The sequence below is a fragment of the Kwoniella dendrophila genome, chromosome 2, assembly GCF_036810415.1.
Source record: "Kwoniella dendrophila CBS 6074 chromosome 2, complete sequence".
Taxonomy (NCBI): Eukaryota; Fungi; Basidiomycota; class Tremellomycetes; order Tremellales; family Cryptococcaceae; genus Kwoniella; species Kwoniella dendrophila.
In genome coordinates, this window is record NC_089477.1 from 1,194,515 (window position 1) to 1,210,741 (window position 16,227).

The window sequence follows — 16,227 nt, forward strand, 5'->3', positions numbered from 1 at the left end:
AAGATGTCCGGTTGCAGGAATGGATCACGAAGTAGGATGAAAAGCAGAAAGACAAATAAGGTCAGAGGATATCTCTTGCCCCATTACGTATGAACCGTATAAAGCAAGGGTTGGGGCGGCGCCATAAGTGCAGAATAACAAGCTTTGAAGCAAGTTTCATCCCTTTTATAACATTGATCATCCGTTGATCGGTTAAAGGGGTCAAAGGTGAGTGATCGCAAAGATCGTCATCGCTTTGGAACGACTGTTAAGCGAGATGGATATTTCTGACCTTGCTTCAACTATACCAAATTTGGTACTCGACAAATGGCAAATACCCGAAGGGTAAAGAGAGTATTTGGGCTGCCTCAGCTTCAAGATGGAGATCAATGAAAGGAGTGATGAGGAGCTTTCTCAGGGAATGTGGTTCGCGTTCAAGTAACAATGATAGAACAAAGCAAACAGGATATTAAGAAAGGAAGGAGAAACTGAGTTCTTGAAATAGGGAAAAGTTCGAAAGGAGAGGATGATTCGATATGCAACACCGTTTGACAACCAAATCGTTATCTGCTTCAAGCGAGAGAGATCTCTTAACTTACGTCTTATCATCCTTTCGCCTACTAACTTTTCTTCTACCTGATCTAGTTTGATGCGCCATGAATTCGTCTTCTTCTTGATCTTGTTCAGATTCAACTATAGAAGGTGATCTACTTCCTCCAGGTGGTGGATCTCTCAATGAAGATGTTCTGCGGAAAAAAGGTGGAGGGCCGAGAGGTGATTGTACGTGAGTAGTTCCGGAAGTATTTTGATGATTGATATTAACGATACCGGGATGTTGTAAACCAGGTGAAGAAGCGTGACGTTGTGTTGTCCCAGACGAGGAAGAGAATGTACGTGGGTGAATAGGTGGGAGTCGAGGTGGTAATGGTGGTGTTGAGTGTACGAGCATCGTCAACGTTGTGACCAAATATAGATTGATGTGTTGTTAGACAGGGTAAAAGGGGAAATTCGAGCAAAAACAGTGAGCGTATTTATGAAGAAAAAACAAATACAATAAATAAACAGTATCAAAAGAAAGTGATGGTGTTGTCGAAGGAGTGATTAACGTTGTCAGGTGTAAATCAGCCAGTGATAAATGATGGTGGATAGTAAAATGATGGTGATGGTGATAAAGATAGTGGTGTGATACAGATTATGATAGTGTATGAGTCAAACAGGTTAGACCAAAAGTGATACGTTTGTGTAGTATTTGGTGAGTGACAAAGCCCGAGGACCCAAGTAGAGGATGAGATGCACAGCAGTGTGGATCCAAAAAGGTAGGTAGGGCGAAAGAGGAAGAAGGAAGAAGAGAGAGGAAAATTGAACGAAATTGATGGTCGTTCAAAGGATGTAACGGAGGGGTTACAGAAATGTGGAATGATGGTTGTCAAGTGAATGATAACGATATTTTATGAAACAGATTGAATGTGTTGGATTGGTCAAATTGAATTTGATCCGAATAATACAGTCCAGGAGTAAATGTTCCATTATCCATTAGAAATAAGGGAAAGTAAGGTTTGACATGGGATATGGAAAGCGATCAATATGAGTATTTGATGTGATTTTTGATTCAACAAAAGGGGGTGCAGGTAAAAGTGAATGGATGATATCGTCAGCATAACTGAAAGATAAGGATAGATATGCACCCCACTCATCGTGACTTCTCACGCATTGATCATTCTATTTTGATCTGAATAGTATCGGAATAATATCAACTCACGGATGTACACTTGGACCACCTGTTACATTATTCCCTGATGTACCTCTTTCTGATGAATATTCAAATCTACTACTACTATGACCACTACTATGACCATTGCTTAGTGATCTAGGTGAAATATGTGATCCGTGCGTATGGGAATGTGAAGAAGGTACACCGAGACCACCATTGTGATTGTTCCTTATTGACGTTGTTGTCATGATTTTATTCTTTTGTTAAAAGCCCACCTAAATCCTTAAAGAACAATAAGCTGTGTTTTTTCAAGGTGAAGCAAAAGAACAATAAGACTGCTGCTCTTGTTATTGTTGTTGTTAATAATCGTTATTGTCGGATTATATTTTGTTATTGTTTGATTTCTTTAAGATCTCATTAAATCCACCGAAATGATCACCTTTATTGTTTTATTTTTCGAAATCTACCTTAGTGCCTTTTTGATTCAAGTATTTTGTTTCCTCCTTCCTATCCTTCTTCCGTGCTTGATCTTGTTGTTAAGATATTAGCCTTAAGCGTAGTCTGTATTAAAAATGGATTGTGATGATGAAACCTAAAACAAGACAATTTAATCGTGCAAATATGTAACAAGGTCTTACTTAATTCTAGATGATACAAGGTATGTATACAATTGTATTTGTATGTATGACCTAAAAAAAAAGGCTAAATAAACTACACTGCAGTTTGCTGCTACCATGCCATGTACGTATGTGTGAACTAAAAATGACTAAAAGTGACTCTTTTTGGGCGTAACAAATACCCTGAGTTACGACGGTTCGGAAAACAAAAGTACAGTAAGTAATTAACTGAAGAAGTCTTCTGTCGTCCGAAATCTCTTGTTCTTTTATTGTTCTCCTATCTTCGTTTTTACATTACCATAAGCTGAAATGATCTGCTCATGGAATGTAATCATCTCAAAGCACTACACAAGGTCCAAAGAATCTCGTATCTATGCAATCTTGTCCCTTCTAAAGACCTCGACAAAGTGCTATGAGAAGCTTTGAACCTCACACATTTCAGGGGGTAAATGATAATTAAGGGTTTCAATATGAAACCTAATCAGCCCGGCACCGATTTCATCACAAATCAGCTTTTATCAACTGCTTCGGTCGAACGAAATCGTTCAATGGTGACAGCATATGATTGCAGATTCCAACCCCAAAATGTTCACTCAGTCAATGTCCCTAACCATCTTTCATTGCCTGTGTTAGCAATGTACTCCATAAAGATCTCTCATGATAGCTTTGGGAGAACGTTGGATCAGAAATGCATTTTAGGTTGGACAGTCAATTGCGTAAAGAGGGGATCTGGGCGAGAGAAGCTAAGATAGGCTAAAATTGAGCGGAGATCGCCGACTGTTCACCAACCTTCATGTTATCCCCCCTCCACTTTCGGTTTGGATTTTTCTATTTTTCCAGAATATTATGAGCAGAAATGTTATTTCTGCGAGATCTTGACATATAATTTAACGCTGTTCAAAGTCTTAACCCCACCCATTGAGCGGATTCAACATGTCAGTTATGTCGTGTATACGCTTGACCGGCAAGGCTATCTTAGATCAGCCAACCACGTCAAAAGTAGGTGCAAGGATATTCTCAAGATATTTATCAAGAATATCAGCAACTCGTCATGTAGTATCGACACAATCGTGTATCAGTCCCAGCAATGACAATGCATTTCCCAACCATGGTCGTCGTATAGTGACCAGGAGATACACATCTCTTGAAAGCAGAGATGTGGTCATCTCAAAATGGACAGTAAGTGTTTCGTTGTACCGTATTCAGAGATCACCTCGTATGCAGGCTAACCGTGATAATGGTAGGAACTGGGTATATCGAAACCTCTTGCGGACCGATTGATCACCTCATATCCACATATCTTACAGCCTACTCCAGCTCAAAAACTGTTTCTGCTGGCCGTAGGTGCTGGCAAGGAAGTTTACCTCAAGGATGAAATGGGTCGAGGGAAGTGAGTGTCATTGACAGAGGCGGGACTGTTTTCCTTAGCTAATTTGCCTGTTTGCACATCAGGACTTTAGCATTAGCGCTTAGCGCCATGAGCCTAGCTACGAAATCTTCCACAAAAGCAATAAGGATGATGATAATAGTGCCAACACCATATCTAGCTCATCAGATATATTCCCAATTGGTCAACCTATCTTCAGATAGCTCAGTTGATGATCAGACGGAATCATTGTTCACTCTACTACGTCCGAATCAACTATCCGCGTCTTCTCAAGGATCTACACCGAGTGGTTTAGAATTGCCTGAAACTCCGATCATACTGGCCACACCAAAGGACTTATTACTATATGATTTAGGCGATAGCGGCAATGGTAATTTAGCATTAGATAAACTAGAATATATATTCTTAGATGAACCTGATACAATGATAGGATCAATACCTTCTAGACACGCTACAGCTGAAATGTTGAAAAACCATACATTATTTAGACATCCACCACCGATCATATCTGTATTGAATAAATTATTGAATATACGAACAATAAAGCATCAAATCAGAGAAAAGGGGAGATATATTACCAAAGAAGAATTAGATTATTCAAAGAGAAAAAATGATGTAAAGACTATATGGATTTCATCGAGTTTGAATAAAGATTTTAAAAGATTGATTAAGACTCGTGGTTGGATACAAAGGAATAATAAAAATTTAGTTGATTTAGATTTCACAGATGCAGCTTCAGATAAGCTAAAAGAACTAAAAAATAAATTGTTGATGGCTGTCGAAAACAAAATGCCGAAATCTATTCATACAGCTCGAAGTGATCAAGATAATCATAATCAAGTTGAACCTGAACATTATGCTTTAGTAGTAGATTCTACAGATGGATCAATGTCTTCATTAGATCAAAATTCTTCCGCTCCTTCCAATAACACTCGACCCAATTCAAAAGGAGAGGATGTAATCAAGGGGACAAAACAGAATGAACTGCCAATTGAGATTATTGAATCTCTATCGTTATTACATATTACTTCACTACCACCAAAAGGGAAATTTTCTTTAGTTTTACCTCCAGAAAGCATTTCATTGAATTATTTATCTGAAGAATTGTCAAATTTAGGTATTGATTCCTTGATTTTAACTCCTGAATTATTACATCTAGGTCTGGATATGAAACTCATTCAACAATCCCTTACAGAGACTGATCAAGAAGATATTGATAATGAAGGAATTCGTATTGAAGATCAATCTAAAGATAATTTCTCACAATTACCGATATTATTATGTCAAAGAAGTTCAATAACAGGAATACATTTAAACGAATTGCATACAATATATCTATTACATGGATTAAATTTTAATGCATTATCTCCAAAACAGAAAAAATTGAATAATGGAATTAAAAATAAACTTGATTTTTATGATTTAGTTTCTGGACGATTAGGTAGATTAGGTACTGGAACTGGCACTGGTACTTTTTCATCGAACAATCCTAATTCTGACAAAAGACAAAGAGTAATCAGTATAGTTATGAATGATACAGAAGATGAGAGAAGGTTAAAAGATTTGTTTAACAATCATAATCAAGATACGACAGTCCACAAAAGAGCGTTACAAACCTGGAATATGAAACAATTGCAATTGGCTTTGGATAGTGAATTGGATATCGATGGAAATGATCAACAAGAAGAAGGAGATGACAAAATGGGAAAGATGGCATTCAATGAAAGTAAACCTGTTCAGTTAAATAAGATTGAACAGCATCCGAGTTCTGATACAGATCTGAATCAAGTAAGATGAAATTTATATCATCAAAATGGAACAATTGGGCGAAATAAACAGACAATGAAGTCATGAAACATAATCCGGCCAGCATAACTAGTAGATTGTTCATATCAATCAGTTTCGCTCAAGCATGCACACCTCTTTTAACTTCCGATCTCATGTAGATATATATATCAAGCACATCTATACCATGCATTATCAATGTTTCCTCATATCTAGCATTGGCCCGCAAAATAGAATCCATCTCGTTGCCCATATATCACAAGTATTCGGTAAAATTGGCACTAGACAACCTCCACTTCAGACGTCCGTGTTTACTAGTTAATAGAAAAAAGGTGTATGATGTCACACAAATGATAATATAAGTTGAGAAGATTTTTAATGCATATATGCGCTCTATACCTCTCCGTATATATTAGTCTGAGCAAGCTACAGCTTTCATTCCTCAAGTGATTCACCAGTGATCAGTCAGCGAAATACATAGATCACGAAACATCTCGACACAAAAAACTATCGGCTATAATACAAAATAATGTCTATCAGATATATCAGTCAAAAGATCGCTCAACAGGTAAATATGTTTTTAATCATAGGTTGTCTACTTACTTTCCAGAGATATTGTAGTGATGTAGTGATAAAGCTAAATGTCATAAGACAACAGATCGATGAAGAGCTCATGTCTGCTTCAGGTGCATTCTCACTTGATCAGGTTAGTTAAATGTTTTACTTCCCAGTTATCGAATCGTCGTATTTAGTATTTCTGCTAATTCAAGGCAATCAACCAATTCATAGTTGATGGAATTAGCAGGTTTGTCATGTGCACAAGCACTATCGAAGAGCTACTCAAGTAAATCACATAGAAGAGTTATGGTAGCTTGTGGACCGGGCAATCAGGTAAGTTCCTTTTTTTTCCCCTTGGTTTTCATATCCTTCTTGGCGAAAGAAGATTTTTATCAGCTTTGTTCGCTTTGATGTGGTTGCTAATATCAATAACTAAAAAAAATGGGATTCAATTGCCGCTGTTTTAGGGAGGTGATGGTTTAGTTGCAGCAAGACATTTACATCATTTCAATTATAAACCTACAATATATTTACCTAAACCAGGATCAAAAGATATATATAAAAGATTATTAAAACAATGTGAAAATTTAAATATACCAGTTCTAAAAGATGTTGATCAGTTCAAAAAAGGTTTAAGTGAAAGTGATGTTATACTTGATGCTATATTTGGTGAGTTTACTACGAAGAAATAATATACGTATCATCATTTTCAGAAGCAAAACGGTATAACCTTATGATCAGGTAGAATGGCTAATTGTCCAAATAAATGATCTAGGTTTCTCATTCGCACCACCTCTAAGAAAACCTTTTGATGAAGTATTAAATGCTATTACTTCAGTTGATATTCCTATAGTCTCAGTTGATATACCATCAGGTTGGTCAGTTACAGATGGACCACAACCATTATATACAGAAAAAGATGAAAATGGTAATTATGAAACAATCAAAACTTTTGAACCTCAAGTTTTAATTAGTTTGACTGCTCCCAAAGAAGGTGTTAGAAAATTCAAAGGTAAACATTATTTAGGTGGTAGATTTGTTCCCGAGTGAGTTGTCGTTATTATTATCCTTATTATATACTCCTTACATTGATGACAAAAACGGAAATCAGAACAAGCGTTAATACATACAATATTCTGCTCGTAGTGAATTAGCCAAAAAGCTCGAATTGAATTTACCCGAATATCGAGGTGTAGATCAAGTGGTTGAACTGCCTTCAGATTCGCAATCAGCAAAACATTGAGGTTGATCGCGATTCGCAGGACCTGACGGTTCAGATGTATATATGGTAATCGTGCGACATAGCCTATATACATCGATTTTAGCGGCCAAGCATTGCTAAGGATATGCATTCTTTCGACACTACATCTCGCCAGTGCCGCGGTTGATTGCTTTGAAGGCAGTATCAATCGTCTGAGATAAATGAAGTTGCTAGTAAATCAAAGCTGGAAGAGCTTAGCCATTGATGCATAGTTGCTATCGGGGACCGACCTCCTTTGGCTTCTTCCGTTTTGACCCGAAGTGCTGCTGGCGTTAGATGTCAGTGCTTCGGCCTAACTGGTAATCTGGAGTAACGACTGATCCATATATCAGACTCACACTTCATAATCTTCATTATTATCAGGTAGAGAATAAATAAATACCCGAGCAAGGAGAATAAAGCGTGTTTGATAAGCTTTCAATCGAAAAGTAGTACCTAATTGATGATATTCTCCCTGTCTCAAGGGAGATGCATGATCACGTTCAAGGTAGCTTCAGCTTGATATCAATCGCTTCGCGTCGTTTATAGTAACGAAGTTAGCTCTTTGCCGAAATATATCTGATGCCCAATAAATCATATATGGTGTTGACAAGAATACCTGAATCACAGTCTTAAAGATCCTATAAAAGCGTACTGTACAGAGTAAAGTTTCCCGAATTTCCATACAAGATCAGACATTTCTCCGGCTTAATGCTAAAACACCATGTTGCTTTCAACTATTCCATAGGTTCATCTCAATCTGAATACGGTAAAGTCGTTTCGCAGACTTGATTCAACTGTTAAATCCCATTATCAATCACATCTATCTCAGTTTCAGCCGTTCTGAACGCGCGTTCAAATTGATTGACCTCCCTCCTATTCAAGTTAGTTGTTTGTATAACCATCGGTGTCCGAGGTTGACATTTTTGGGCTTATCTCGTAAGATTAAGGATCGGGGAAATACATTTAAAATGATTTTCTATTTTTGGGTTTTTAGCCTGTCAATTATCCGGCTTGAAACCCGTCATAAGGTGCATATAGAGCTTACTTTCAGCTTGTACATGCTCAGTATATAGTGCCTGAAGGATAATGATAATATTGAAGATCTTTGATACGCCTCAACCCTTTAATGAGTTAACCAAAATACATGTACTGTATGATGGTAGGAATATGGCCGACCGCCGAGCTTCGGCCCCTAAAACACCCAAAATAACATCTAATTCAACATTTTTATGATGCCTCCTAAAATAAAACATTCATTTTGCATGTGAGCCGAGGTATCTACTGATGCGTCAAGATTCCATGCATTTTACATATATTATATATGATCAATGTGATGATAAGAGAAAAGCTTTCCTTCCATTGTCAATTTTTACTTTTTACAACAAGATTAAACAACAACCAATTTGAACCTTGAACATTTTTGTAAATACAATCTGATCTCCTACAACCACTTGAGACAAGTCCGATAAGAGGTTGTCTCTCATATGGCCACAATAAATCATCCTCAATCCTCACTACCTTCTCCAACATCTACAGTAAACGGAGATCCTATAGACAAGATGGCTACAACTACCACTCAACCTATCCCTCCCGCTACTACTACTACTACAACCAGTGAAAGTAATGGATTACCACATACATCGACAATAACAAGTAGTCATAGTAGTGGTAGTCATGATTTAGACAAAACTGGTGTAGTTGGTGATGGTAAACCGGTCAAAAAATCTAAAGCTCCTCCAGTCGGAGTTGCAGCTACACATATACCGATGGAATTACCAAGATGGAGATTTTGGGCTATTTTCATTAGTTTAATGGTTTGTATATTCTTATTTGCTTTAGATCAATTAATCGTAGCAACTGCAATTCCAAAAATTACTGCTCAATTCAATTCTTTAACTAAATTATCTTGGTTAGCTTCTGGTTTCTTGTAAGTTTTTTTGATTTGTTCATTACTTCAAACTTTGTTATCGAATATTTATCATTTTACTGATTTGGTCTGGTTTTTTTCTTCTCTTGGCCATCAGCCTCACTTTACTCGGTTTCAATTTACTTTATTCACAATGGATGAACATCTTCCCTTCAAAACATGTAATGATGTTTGCTGTATTCATCTTCGAAATTGGTTCTTTAGTTTGTGGTGTCGCACCAAATATGGATGTCTTGATTTTAGGTAGAGCAATAGCTGGTTTAGGTGCAGCTGGTATTTTCAGTGGTGGTATGATTATCATTGCTGAAATGACTTCACTTCATAATCGTGCTCAATACTTTGCTTTATTCGGTGTATGGTAAGTAGACCTGTTGTTCATCAATCCCTAATTTCTGTTCGAGCTAAGGTACTGATAATTTTTTCATTTTCTCAAACAGTTTCGCCATCGCTTCAGTCATTGGTCCTTTAATTGGTGGTGCTTTCGTGAGTTAAATCGACGAATATTATATGCATTTTTTGGCTAATTCGTTCAATAGGCCGATCACGTTTCATGGAGATGGTGTTTCTACATCAATTTACCATTTGGTGGTGTCGCAATTGCTTGTATTGCATTTTTCCAACCTACTAGACCACCTTTAGGGCGTGAAAAGGGATACGAAGGATACTCCAAGAAAATGTTTTGGCAAGTTGTTAAGTGTGATTGGGGAGGTATGATTATTGCAATGGGTTGGGCAATTTCATTTATTTTATTCACACAATGGGGAGGTGTTACCAAACAATGGTCAAATGGTTCAGTCATTGTTACAATCGTACTTTCAGTGGTCTTAATTCCAGTTTTCATTGCATATGAAATGTTTATCGGTACAGATAATCAAATGTTCAAACTTAGATTACTCAAAAGAAGAAATGTCATGTAAGTGAAAAACAACCTTTTGAGAAATCATCTTTATCGTTTTATACTGAATGATTTCGCTAATTCATACTTTTTTTGGATTTAACAGTGGTGCATCAATAGTTTGCTTTTGTGTATTTGGTGTATTTATGATTTTAGTATATTATTTATCGATTACATATCAAGCAGTTTATCACACCTCAGCAACATCAGCAGGTGTAAAATTATTACCTTTGATTTTATTACAAGTTGCATCTTTAATCATTACATCAAGAATTATTCCAAAAATTGGTAGATTTAAACCTGTTATTGTCGTTGGTCCAATTTTATTATCAATTGCATCAGGATTATTCTATACTATTAAACCTTCAACACCTCAAGCACATTTATATGGTTTCCAAGTTATTTTAGGTGTTGGTATTGGATGTTGTTTACAAAATGTTATGATTTCAGTTCAACATGAATTGAAAAGAGAACCTTGGTTAATCTCTTTAGGTACTGGTATGGTAGTTTTCAGTGAGTACCGTTCAATTCTTTTCTTCCCAAAACTTCTTGAAGTTTATAGTCTTGACTGACAATGACAAATAATCATATTTTCATTAGTCGGTTTCGCTGGTCGAATTGTAGCTTTATCAATGGGTGGAAGTGTATTTGAAAATATGATTCAAAGACATCTTAAAAGTATGGTACCAGGTATAACTGAACCATTAGTTATGGCAGTCGTAAATGATGCTACAGCTATTTGGACATATATCCCTGATGTACGTGGTGATTTCCCATTTCCCCTTCTGTCTTTCTTTATTCGGTATAATAGATATATTGGCTGACTTCAGTTCTGAATCGTTTATTCTCTATCCAATAGGAAATGAGACCAGCAGTATTAAGAGCATATACCAAAACATTATCACAAGTTTATATAATTGGATTACCATTATCTTTATTAGCTTTAATAGGTGCATTAATTTTAAAGAATGATAAAATTGCAACAAAAGAAGAAGAAGAAGCTGCTAAAAATTCAGCAAAAGAAGCAAATGCATTACAAGCTAAAAAAGAAGAAGAATTAGCTGTTGCTACTGTACAAGTTGGTGATGCTCAACCTGCAATTAATTCTACTTTACCATCAACACAAACACAGCCAAATGTCGAAAGAGAATTAGATGGTCAAGCTGTTTTAGCTGAAAAAGAAGGTAGAAGTGCTGTATAAAAAAAAAAACAGTAAAGGGTTCGAATGAAACATAAGAAACGGATAATATTGTTCAAGTGCAACTGAATGACTTGCGTTGATAAATCACAATATAGGTCTATAGGATAGTCAAATTTTTATATATATAGTTTTCGGTAACTCAGATTAATACTTATGGTACCTCTTTCTCATGAATATAATGCATACATAGATGGACTCGAATATTCATCGTCATGTGACTAATACCTACCGCACTGTTTGAAGGCCACTGTACAGTATTTTTACTGCAGACATGATTGATCCCTCTGAATCTCTACGATGCAATATGATTCGATTTTACATGATACAATATACACCACTTAATCATATAAGCCTTCCAATTCATCCTCTTCTTCCAATACCGGCGGCCCGTCATCCACTATCGTCTGTCTACTCGTATCTACAGTAGTAATGGAGCCTTGTGCTTCCCTTTGCATCTCTTCTTCAATAGCCATCATTTCCTCCAAATCTGGCCCCATATCATCATCGTCGTCGTTGACAGGGGGACGAGAAGTAAATAATGGTTCCTTCCTTTGCAATGATGCTAATTCCTGTTCCCCCTCTTCCTGTTGTGACGCTGTGGGCGGTGTCAACCCTCTATCAGATAAAGGTGGTGGTGAAGGTGTTCGTGGACGAGGATAGAATGCTTCTCTATATCCCTTTATCGCGGACTATCAAATCAAAAACGTATATGGTCAGCCCTCCCTTAAAGTTCTAAAGCTCATTCAGAAAACGTAGAAGGGGTACTTGGTATGATGATTTGAAATGGAAAATCACTCACTTCCATACGTTTTGAACGACAAATCACCTCTACTCGATTTATTGTATGTTGAAAATCACCTTTAGGAAACATACCATGTGCCCACATTTGATATACATTTAACAGATTTGTAAGATCTTGTGTCTGGTTGAAACAGGCGGATCAGAAATAAGGCAAGGCAAGATAGATGATCAAGGTTAGCTTTGGCTGTTGATGATCATTGATAGATCATAGGATTTCGATGTTGGAAACGGCTATATAACTCACCTCATAACCTTTCCCTTTTGCTTTGAACTTCTTAGCTGCCCTGCATAATGCTGGAATACCTCTATCGCTTGTAAGTCTGCGAAGTGAATAAAGGGCGTGTGAGCATGAAATTCCCTACCCTCCAGGTGGAATTTATGGCTTCGGTATGACTTTTTCCTTTCGGCTCCCTGTACGAGAACATTCCCTGCCTCTTTATTGTCAAATTCATGTTCTCTACCTCTGATGGTTACAGCAAATCTCATATTCGCCATTCAATACAGACACTACATGACTCACCTATCAGCATCGACTTTAGCCATTTTCCTTCTCTTTCTCATTCCCTCTTGTTCATCGTCATCTTGATTTGCATTATTACTATTATTCAAAGCTGCAAAAGGATCTTCAAAATCACCTAATTGATGAGTTGTATAAACTGGATCAGGTGCCCTTTGTATCGAATTAGACCCATTTGATAAGTTTGATTGAATACCATTCGGTAGTTGTGATTGCGGTTGATCAAGAGGTATTCCACGTGAAGTGATAGAAGGTGATATTGATCTATCTCTTTCTCTGTTAATACGACTATTTGAAGGTGAACCAAATTCTGATTGTGCACCGGGAGAAAAGAATAATGGGTTATTAGACGTTACTGCTGGATTACCTATAGGTGATACAGGTGATCTTGATCGAGATGGTGATCTTCTAGGTGGCGCTTTCACAGGTGAATTGAATAAGTCATCCAATCCTGACATTTTCTATACGTGTGATCGGGTTTAGAGGTTATAATAAAAGTTGTCGGAGTTGATCAACAACAGCTTCCTAGTTGTACTGCTTTTTTGACAATCATAAGCCGTATATAATGTATGATGCCACTAACTACACTGGGGGAAGTTGATATATTTTGCCGGGGGAAACGTTCATAGGTGAAATGTGTTCAAGACTCAAGATAGCTAAATTAAGAAGTGATTTACACGCAGTTATAGAAGGGCAAGATTGTTGAGGACGAAAAGAAATCAACGCGTCTCATCCTTTATCTCCTGTCAACGCGTTTTGAACATTACTCGCGGCATGCTACGATTTGATGCCGTTCTTGGAATGTCACTTGTAGTATGAAAAGTGCATAACGTTGCATTATGAAGTTGCTATATGATAGATACAAAGTACAATGGTGAAGATAGATACAAATAGATTTTTGTTATGCTTTGGGCATAGATATCTCAGCAGTGTCCTTGTTGTAAAGGCATTTGAAATGTAATTGTTCATTGTAGCGCGTGACAATTACATATCCGATGGGATGGGCAAGAATTGTCCAATAACGATTGAAGGGAGATCAAAAACCTGTTGAGAAGCTATCAGTGATGGAGAATGGGAAACATGGTGCCTAAAGGCAAAAATGTAACTCACATCTCGCCTTATGGTTATACATCCTGTACAACTCAACATTGAATTAACCTTCGAGAGTCCAACCGGCTGGAAGAAATTTTGCGTGGTGTTTTCGAAAGCGTGAACACTGAAGTTTTCCCAATATGTTACGACACTATTAAGTTGTAGTACTGTCGTTAATTGTTTTCTAGTCAAAACAGGAGGTAAGAAAGTTGAGGATGACATACGATGGATTCGAGAACAATTCATAAATATAGGTTTTATTGCCGTATAACTGAGTATCTGTCCTATCTACCAATTTGCAGAACTCCGGATTCGCATAGCATACTTCTCCTGTTCTCCTCCAAACCGCTGTAGGTGTTGCCGAGTATGAAATAAGTTTTTCCAATTCCTAAATAACAGAGTCAGAACCGCTTGGTCCATACAACAACGATTGTTCGGCACTTACGATAAGAGTACGTTGAAAAGATTTCTCAAGGAAGATTTCATCTTCTTCTGACATGGGCATCCTATATGACATGATCAGCTTCTTTAAGATCAAAGCTAGTGTGGAATTTGCCTCACTGTAAAGCGATCAAACTAGGTCGGAAAGAAGCCAAAGCTCGGGCTACACGTAAGATATCGTGTTGTTCAAAGCTACAAAATTGTCGTCAGATTGGCTGTTAACGAATCCTACAACCATCAAACACTGACTTTTTGGTTAGATAGTCCATCAAAGTGTGATATCCTTGGGTATAATCGCTACAATAAACATCAGCATGGAGAAGGATCTGCACAAAGTGGTGAAATACTCACTAAGGTTGTACTACCGTTTTATAGACTTCAGCTGGAGTCGCGGCATCTCTGCCTATCACACTAGGTGTAGTATTGGATAAAACTCCAGAATCGGATCGAATATGCGTCGGTTGAGTCTGTTGATTGGATATCTGGATATTCTGCTGTGATATTGGCTGAGGCTGTGATTGTTGTATTTGATTCTGGTTGATACCGTCAATAATCATTTGATTAGGATCATTTGTCCAATTTTGATTCTGATTTTGATTTGGCAATTGATTTTGAGGTTGCCAAGTGGAATTGAGCGGTGAAAGATCACTATATGTCGTAGGTGATACTGATGGTCCAGTACCTGTAGGTGCAGGTTGTACAGCAAATTGATTTGAGGTGACATTTGATGCACCAGGCGAGGGATTAAGCCATGACTGATCGAAATTTACATTGTTGTTTACCGTGGAAGTATTCATACCATCCATGGACATTTGTCTGCCTACTTCATCCAAAGGATCAATTCCTGGGAATATAGGCGATAGATTGCCAAATAAGGAATCAAGCATCTGATATTCGGTGTTGGCAGCATTTCCGTTTCCTGAAAAATCTGCAACAAGAATCAGTCCTATTTTATTTCCTTCAAAAATTCCAACTTGACTGGCAGACCTACTGTTATTTTGTGGCTGAATGTTGTTACTCCATGATCTCATAGGATCAGGCATACTTATTTGACCTGGACCCGACATGACGGAAGGGTCATTTTGTTGTAGTGGCCCAGAAAGCCAGACGTCATCCGGCAAACGTGGGGGCTGGATAGCCTGTGTCTGCTGAGGCAGCGATACATTTGGCAGTAGACTGAACTGCTGTTGAATTTGAGCATCGGAATCCTGGGTTTGAGTTGGAATCTGAGCAGGTGGAGATGGACTACTTGCTTGACGAGGTAAAGCCGCGACTGAAAGTATCAAAAAAAGACCGGTTAGCTAAGCGGAAAACAAAGTGTACGACAGGTTAATCAGAACTTACGCCTTTCTTCTCCTTCTAGAAGATATTTTGCCTTTTTGCGTACTCCTTCAACGCATTGATCTGCCATACCTTTCTTGACACATCTTGTACATGGTCGTTCTATGATTCCCCAAAATCGACCAAAGTCATCGATATTTGCGAGATCCGGTAAATCCGATGAGATCCATAAGCGAACAAACGGTAAAGTGAGGAAATAAAAGGCAAAGAAGAAGGAGTCGTAATTAAGCATTATCAGCGATTGTAGACTTTGGAGTACGACGATAAATCTAAAATAAGCTTACGCTCATCACAAGTTAGATGAGATTTCTGACAAGCCAAACAAGCTTTCGCAACTTTTTTTCTGGCTTTATGTTCACTTGGACCAGCGCCTGATGTGTTACCTTCATTCTCTTTGGTCTTCGGTCTACCTTTTCCCTTTCGTCGACCTTTAATAGCAATAGGTCCACCGGTCACACTAGCTGGCGCAGATCCACCACTAGTGCTGCTCCCAGCATGCTGAGGTGCCAATGCAGTAAGGTTCATTTGATGTGGTGAGGTTGATATCGAATCTCCAGTGGAAGAGACTGAGCCAGATGAATTAGATCTTGTGGGTCTACCCCAAGTCATTTGTCGTTCTTGCATTCTAGCAACAGCAGCAAGATAGTCGTGGTCTGTTTGTTTGGACATTTCAGAAGCGATATTTCCAGATAGTCGCGAATTAGAACGCAGATTTCAGGTATTCGTTTTACG

The 16,227-nt window shown here is 37.8% G+C and overlaps 7 protein-coding genes across 7 annotated transcripts; 3 read left to right on the forward strand and 4 right to left on the reverse strand.

Moving 5' to 3' along the window:
* Positions 1–574: 574 nt before the first annotated feature.
* L201_001856 (uncharacterized protein) lies at positions 575–928 on the reverse strand (the record flags this gene model as incomplete). The annotated part of the gene is made up of 1 exon (XM_066217641.1): positions 575–928. The coding sequence occupies one exon, from the start codon at positions 926–928 to the stop codon at positions 575–577; it is 354 nt and encodes a 117-aa protein (XP_066073738.1).
* A 584-nt stretch (positions 929–1,512) lies between these two features.
* Positions 1,513–1,938, reverse strand: L201_001857 (uncharacterized protein; the record flags this gene model as incomplete). The annotated part of the gene is made up of 2 exons (XM_066217642.1): positions 1,513–1,639; positions 1,739–1,938. 2 exons carry the CDS (start codon positions 1,936–1,938, stop codon positions 1,513–1,515), a joined length of 327 nt encoding a protein of 108 aa, XP_066073739.1.
* Positions 1,939–3,240: 1,302 nt separating this feature from the next.
* L201_001858 (uncharacterized protein) lies at positions 3,241–5,491 on the forward strand (the record flags this gene model as incomplete). Its single annotated transcript, XM_066217643.1, has 3 exons — positions 3,241–3,486; positions 3,552–3,697; positions 3,760–5,491. 3 exons carry the CDS (start codon positions 3,241–3,243, stop codon positions 5,489–5,491), a joined length of 2,124 nt encoding a protein of 707 aa, XP_066073740.1.
* Positions 5,492–6,008: 517 nt separating this feature from the next.
* On the forward strand, positions 6,009–7,280 carry L201_001859 (NAD(P)H-hydrate epimerase; the record flags this gene model as incomplete). The annotated part of the gene is made up of 6 exons (XM_066217644.1): positions 6,009–6,047; positions 6,138–6,185; positions 6,269–6,370; positions 6,505–6,706; positions 6,813–7,083; positions 7,184–7,280. 6 exons carry the CDS (start codon positions 6,009–6,011, stop codon positions 7,278–7,280), a joined length of 759 nt encoding a protein of 252 aa, XP_066073741.1.
* Positions 7,281–8,839: 1,559 nt separating this feature from the next.
* L201_001860 (uncharacterized protein) lies at positions 8,840–11,303 on the forward strand (the record flags this gene model as incomplete). Its single annotated transcript, XM_066217645.1, has 7 exons — positions 8,840–9,207; positions 9,305–9,565; positions 9,645–9,690; positions 9,744–10,120; positions 10,209–10,615; positions 10,703–10,860; positions 10,962–11,303. 7 exons carry the CDS (start codon positions 8,840–8,842, stop codon positions 11,301–11,303), a joined length of 1,959 nt encoding a protein of 652 aa, XP_066073742.1.
* Positions 11,304–11,641: 338 nt separating this feature from the next.
* Positions 11,642–13,079, reverse strand: L201_001861 (uncharacterized protein; the record flags this gene model as incomplete). Its single annotated transcript, XM_066217646.1, has 4 exons — positions 11,642–11,992; positions 12,103–12,225; positions 12,349–12,424; positions 12,625–13,079. The coding sequence occupies 4 exons, from the start codon at positions 13,077–13,079 to the stop codon at positions 11,642–11,644; spliced, it is 1,005 nt and encodes a 334-aa protein (XP_066073743.1).
* A 526-nt stretch (positions 13,080–13,605) lies between these two features.
* Positions 13,606–16,164, reverse strand: L201_001862 (uncharacterized protein; the record flags this gene model as incomplete). Its single annotated transcript, XM_066217647.1, has 10 exons — positions 13,606–13,665; positions 13,732–13,864; positions 13,938–14,101; positions 14,159–14,219; positions 14,275–14,346; positions 14,404–14,451; positions 14,506–15,082; positions 15,146–15,427; positions 15,499–15,597; positions 15,780–16,164. 10 exons carry the CDS (start codon positions 16,162–16,164, stop codon positions 13,606–13,608), a joined length of 1,881 nt encoding a protein of 626 aa, XP_066073744.1.
* Between the last annotated feature and the right edge of the window lie 63 nt (positions 16,165–16,227).